Source organism: Apteryx rowi, unplaced genomic scaffold (assembly GCF_003343035.1).
Source record: "Apteryx rowi isolate R43461 unplaced genomic scaffold, aptRow1 scaffold_12, whole genome shotgun sequence".
Taxonomy (NCBI): domain Eukaryota; kingdom Metazoa; phylum Chordata; class Aves; order Apterygiformes; family Apterygidae; genus Apteryx; species Apteryx rowi.
In genome coordinates this window covers 6,793,839-6,799,838 of record NW_020447419.1, presented here as the reverse complement: position 1 = coordinate 6,799,838, position 6,000 = coordinate 6,793,839, and the positions used below count along the sequence as shown (strand labels likewise).

Below are 6,000 nucleotides of genomic sequence, written 5' to 3'. Positions count from 1 at the left end.
GACCTGCCTAAGCTGCGCGGCCCAGCCCAGGCCCGGCCTCTGCCAGGCCCTGCGCGGGCTGACAGAAAACGCACTCAAACTGCGTCTCGGTTTCCAGCGCATTTAGCCCAGTAAACAGAAGAGTGGTGAGGGTGCGTGTGCAATGCCACCATGACGGTGGTGGCACCAAGAGTCCCTGCTGGATTGCTTTCCTAAAGGATGCAGAGAATTGTAGCTAATAGGAAATAACTCTCAAAACACAGCTTCTGCAGCAACCTTGACTCACCAATACTGCTCATGTAGCTCAGCTTAAAACCTAATGGCATATAGAGTAGCAACTGCTATATACATGGAGGGAAGCCAAGGTATGTTGCTGTATGAAATGCACCATTTAATTATCTGATATATTACACTGAGACTTGCTTAACTGACATAACTTTGTACCAGCAGAAGGCTTGCATTTGTTGCTTATTTTCCCACCTTCGGTTATGAAGTTTTTCAAAACAAAACTGCAGAAATCATAAGACTGCTTGAAGCAGAGACCTTGTGCGAGTCACATGCACTGTTATTACAGCCTGAGGGATGAGGAGGAGCAAAGGAGAGAAGAGAGAGAAGTTTTAGTTGAACAACATGGGAGATGTGTTGTGTGCAAGCGCTCTCGGACCAGGATGCTGCAGTTGCTGTTCAGAGGGAAGGGGCTCCCAACATATCCCCGGCCTCCAGCACGTGGAAGCGGCCCCTCCAATAGAGGTATTTGATATCACCCCCTGATACTTCAGCATCAAGCTAGATTAAGGCTGGGACCTTCCATTTGTTGTGGAGCATGAAACATCCACATTTTCTTCTAAGCAGCCAGCATCAAACTTTGCAGCTTCAGACCTGTGGATTCCCTGCTGAAAGAGGACTAGATTACAATAAATGCCTTTGATATGATGATCTGGGAGGAGACTGCTCTCCAGTGAGCCCTACGCCAAAGAGGGATTGTAGAAAGGGGAGGGGAGCCAGCAACCTACAGGGTTCTGTACTACCTACAGGCAACATGCCACAGATTACAAGTCCTGTTATATTTGAATCAAATGATAATGCAAGCATCTGTCCAGTGTAGCTGCTCATGAGGAGCTTGCAGGCTGCCTGCCATTCATTAGTACTATTTTTATAGCTTTATAGTTTATAGTACTGTTATGCTGGATGGGCCAAATTCACAGGCTGTGTAAATTATATATGTGGTGAGAAAGGCTCAACATAGAGAGGTTTGGGAGGTAAAAGGAGAGAAGCCATAAATTTAAACTTCCTGAAATTTCACCCTTGCATTTGGCTCTTAGTCCCTGCCCTAACAGATTGCTATCTAGAGAGGAACAAATCAAGGCTAAGAGAGAATAACGTGCATTTAGACTGATGCTGATTGAAATGCCCTCAGTAGTTAGGGCAGCTCTGTCTTCCTGTGTTCTCAGGATCGGCACTAACATTTACCAAGACAGGAGCATGCGGACAGTTGCTCCCCTTATGCCCATCTAGGAAACTGTAACTGAGTACCATGAATGGGAGGAGGGAGACAAAAATTGCATGAAGTGCTCAAAAGTTAGGGCAGTCAAGGAGAAAGGAAAGAAGAGTACCAATAAAACGGTTGTTTGCCTGTGATACAGTTTGCACCCTTTTCCTCTGCCAGCTGGCAAATCTAACCAGAGCACCCTTCCTGCACCCTCCCCGCAGCCCCAGCGGTTGCACACGTCCCAGAGTTGGAGCCAGGGGATGCAAAGGCCGGGGTGTTATGCTGATCCATTCCAGGAACAGGGTGCTGTGGAGAAGTTCGGAGGGGTGAGGGTTTCATCCGGGGGTTATTCCTAGCYGTGAATTAGCATTTAATTGCCAAATGACGTGCTAGTAGCTTCTGGTTCTACCCAGCAATCTAAAATAGTATCTATTTTCTTCAAGAAGCAGAGGMAAGGCATTCCATTTGGAGCTGCCACATCCTATGTATATCTGGAGAAGTTGTGTGAAGGCTCCTGTGCAACTGTTTACAAGGGGATCAGCAGGTGAGCAAGGACCAGTAGTACTGTTATTGCATCCTCTGAACACAGCAGGTACAGGAATCCGTAAAGGGTCGGGCAATTCTGAGTACTCAAAGCAAGATAAAAGCACATCTAAAGTCTGCATTTGCCTTTAACCAGGATATTTGCAAAGCCCCATCAACATTTCTCAGGGAACTCCTCCACTGCAGCAATGGAGGCCCTGCAAAGACACTTTGCTGCACTGCAGTGTGCCAGGAGATTGTCCAGCTGCACCCGAGACAGTGCGAGGCTTTCCCTTGGAGGGAGGGATCCCTGCAGGATGGAAAAACAGGGGGCGAGGGCATGCTGGAGTCACCCCGGGGCCGCAAGGGTGTGAGGGCAGAGTGGGGACACTGCCCAGCACACTTGTAATAGCTGCTGCTCTTCTAGCCAGCCTGGCCTGCTGGGTCCCAGCTCACTGCTAATGAAGCCAAGAGGGAGGTGGTTTGCAGTTCCTTTCTGAGCGTAACCTGGGTGGGAAAGTGAGCCCTAAAAACTCTGCTTGGATGAGTGTAGAGTAGCCTAGAGGGCTGTTAATGTGGTCATCATGCTGAGCACTGAGGTGTTTTGTGTCGCCTTCTTTTCTGACCTGACAGGATCAACCGCCGGTTGGTGGCATTGAAAGTTTTCAGCCTGGAGGCAGAGGAGGGATTGCCCTTTACAGCCATCTGGGAAGCTAAGAAATAAAGAGCCTCTTCAAACATCCGTGAAGAATGAGGGACATCATTTTCAAAGAGTGTTTTAATCTGAAGAAAACTCCACACAACAGCTTCCTAAATCCTTTCTTGCTTACTCTATGTACAGGGCTGTGCTTCTCCAAAACTCTCAGTTTCCTTATGCCTCAGGAAGGATGTTTTTAGTGTTGGGTAGGTGAGCATGTGATGGAGGGAGGGGGAACCTGCTTGCTGGTGTATTCACTCAGGAGATCCTGGACGAGAGGCAGCCTGCAGGGTGTACTGCCCCTCTGCGTCCCAAATGCATGAGATGCAGGCTGTAGAGCCAGGGGGCATGTGGCAGGGGCCTGCCGAATGAGTCTCCCACCAAATGTATGTGACTTGACAGGTCTGCTTCATAGTGAATTGTCATTCTGTTTGCCAGCAAAGGTTTTAGGAGCACAAGGTTGCCCTTGTGAATGAGATTATGACCACTTCTTTCACAGCTAGAGCACTGAGAAACAGGAAGATGATGCTTTGTCCCAGCTGTGTGGAGAGTCAGTGGCAGAACTTGGGCTACAAGCACAGTCTCTGGGCTCCTGATTGCACGTTCTGAGCAACAAAACATGCTGCCTATGGGAAACACAGTACATATAATAAAGTCTCTTATCAGGCTTGTAAAAGARGGGCCATCTTTTCAACCTCTGTGTTTTTGTATCATGTTTAAGACTCTCTTTAACAGGCATGATTCTGCTTGAATTCTTATGCCTAGCTAATGCCCTGCCCTTTACGGCTGTATAAGAGAGAAGCTTTCCCTCCTTGTCTGTATTTCAGATGCTGGTTATATAAGGAAAATCACACCTATGCTGATATATATAAAATTCACTCTCCACAGCAGTCCCTGGATGACCTGCACTGACTGTCGTGCAGTCAGAATTCACCTTCAGTGACACCCTGCTCCCAGGCAGGGCTGGACTAACCTCGATTCTGTTCCAACACAGAGTTCACCTCCCTCGCCCCGTGCTATGCTCGCCTTTGCATTAGGGGCTTGTATGGATATAACTGCACTGACGTCATGTAGCTTCACTGCAGTGAATTTCTTAATGGATCCAGTGCTCATAGGCTGGTGAACCTGGTGTGGCAGAAGACCCTGGAGGGGCAAGAGAGTCAGTCTCATGCACTGTTTTCCCCCACCCTCTTTATAAGAGAGGAACAGAAATTGTGCCATTAGTCACAGGGGCAGCAAATAGCTGTTCCTATGGGTGGTTTGCCCTGAGGCTCATCTCGGTCCTCTGTCACAGAGCTGCCTGCTAACAGAATCGCTCGCTAGGTATCAACAATGAACTGTGCAAGGGCTGCTCAGCTCAGAGTTAACCATTTCTAGAAATCACTTTTTGCTGTCTCGGTGTTCGATATTGAAACAGGCTCAGATTCATTCCATTCAGCTTTAAACACCTGACTGCAACACCTGTAATGTGTATTGGCCATGGGCTCCCCAGGCGGCTAGTGCAAAGAGGAAGGATTTACAGATGGTGTGCTTGCCCAGCTGAGCTCCGAATCGTGCTCCTTCCATTAAGCATAGACAGAGCCCACCGTTCTAACTCAGAGGCCTCTGAAGCAAGCTGGCTTCAACCAGGACATGGCTACACTGCTATTCTCTCTACCAATGTCAGGCTGAGGACCCACCATCATAAGCCAGGTCCCCTAGGAACTAGCACTGCACAGCGGTTTTTGCTGCTGTTGCAGTGGGCGGTTGTGGACTCAAGTGCCCTTTACGAAGAGGTCTTTGCCTGTTGGTATCACAGATGGTGCCACTTTCTGTATGATGGCAGCTGATATCTGGAGCATAACAAATCCCAGCTTGAAGAGAAACATTTCCAGATAAAATTGGTGCTTAATAACTTTTACCATTTCAGCCTAGTGAGAAATGGTTTTTGTCAGGTGACTTCATGGAGCACTGGGCAAAGCATCTGCAGCTTTCTCAATTTCTTTGGGGAAGAAATGATTTTGTTTAAGTGCCTAGATTTTGTTTGTACATTTTTACGTGTCCCTACAGACATAACTCCACAAACTGCTTGGTTGATTAAGCCTTCTATTTTTGTCTGCTTCACAATCTCAAGAGGATCATAATCCAGTATCTTCCTTACACAGAAATACGCAACCTTTGTGCTAGTCTGTTGTCTGCTATTAGTGAGAGCTGTGAATGTAAGGGGTCACACATTTTTGTGTTTTCCGCTTCTTATTGCTGTTCAAAGCTGGAGCTAATTTTGTCACCACCGAGTGCTGGAGAGCAGATGTCCCAGCATTCATAGAGCAGTCCTACCACGAGGAAGGGGTCAAAACTCTGATGTCAGTCAACTCCATTTGAAACCCAGAATAACCAGAGAGGTTAGTGGACCAGCTCCAGATTTACACCAGTGTAATTAAGATAAGAAAGGTTACAAAGTCCTTAGTCGAATTCTGGATGAAAGCAGAGAGATGCCTAAATATGCTTATTTGCAGAATGGCTTGTGTTAATGGTTTCCTTGAAACTCATTTGCTGTGGTGTCTTCGCTCTGCATTATGCTCCTAGCCCACCAGTACAATAAACCTTAAAAACTTTACCTACTTAGAACTAATGATGCTCTAAAGACCAGTGCCCCTTTAGCATGCTCTACCAAACAGGCTGAGAGCCTTCAACTTCATTCACTATGGGAGAAAATAACAGTGATCCTATGGAGGGGCTACTTTAAACAGATCTTTTGTGTACTGCTGAGCTTTGCGGCATCTGACACCTCAAATTTACAATGTAAGTCACTTGCGCAAACAAAGCACAAGATTTATTAACCTGGTGCACTCCCTGCTACGCCGGAGGAATGGCACGCCACTGACAAAGAACTGCTTCACCCCAGGAGCCCCACAGAAATGAAGTGCTTTTAAAGCTCGGGTCTGGCTGTAGCACCTGACACCCCAGCAGGGGCCTGGAGAAGGGAGCACGTGAGGGGCTGTTCCCAGAGGCCTGACTCAGGCCCAGCAGGCTCATTCCTCCACCTCACTGTGGACCCTCCGTGCTGCTCCTCTGGGGCGGCAGAGCTGGCAACTGGCTCAAGCTGCACGTGGAGATTTCAAGGTTTCACAGAGCCAGAGTAGCAGCGCCTTTCCATAGCAAATGGGATTTAACCAGAGTATCTTTACTGGGTTCATAGGCAACTAGGTGCAGCCTGGAGCGTATTTCAGGTTCATACTACAGGGTACTGGGGACATATTGGCACTAGCTAAACGAACTAGTGCCAGTACCAGAGGCAGTTTAGCTGCAGCGGTACCAAGCTCTGTGCAAGAAC

General features: G+C 47.8%; 1 protein-coding gene across 1 annotated transcript in view; it reads left to right on the top strand.

Annotated features, from left to right (window-relative positions):
• The first annotated feature begins 609 nt into the window (after window positions 1-609).
• Window positions 610-6,000, top strand: part of CDK15 (cyclin dependent kinase 15) — a 40,357-nt gene continuing 34,966 nt past the window's right edge. The window contains 3 exon segments of the mRNA XM_026088208.1: window positions 610-729; window positions 1,915-2,012; window positions 2,624-2,701. Coding sequence (XP_025943993.1) covers window positions 610-729; window positions 1,915-2,012; window positions 2,624-2,701 — 296 coding nt within the window.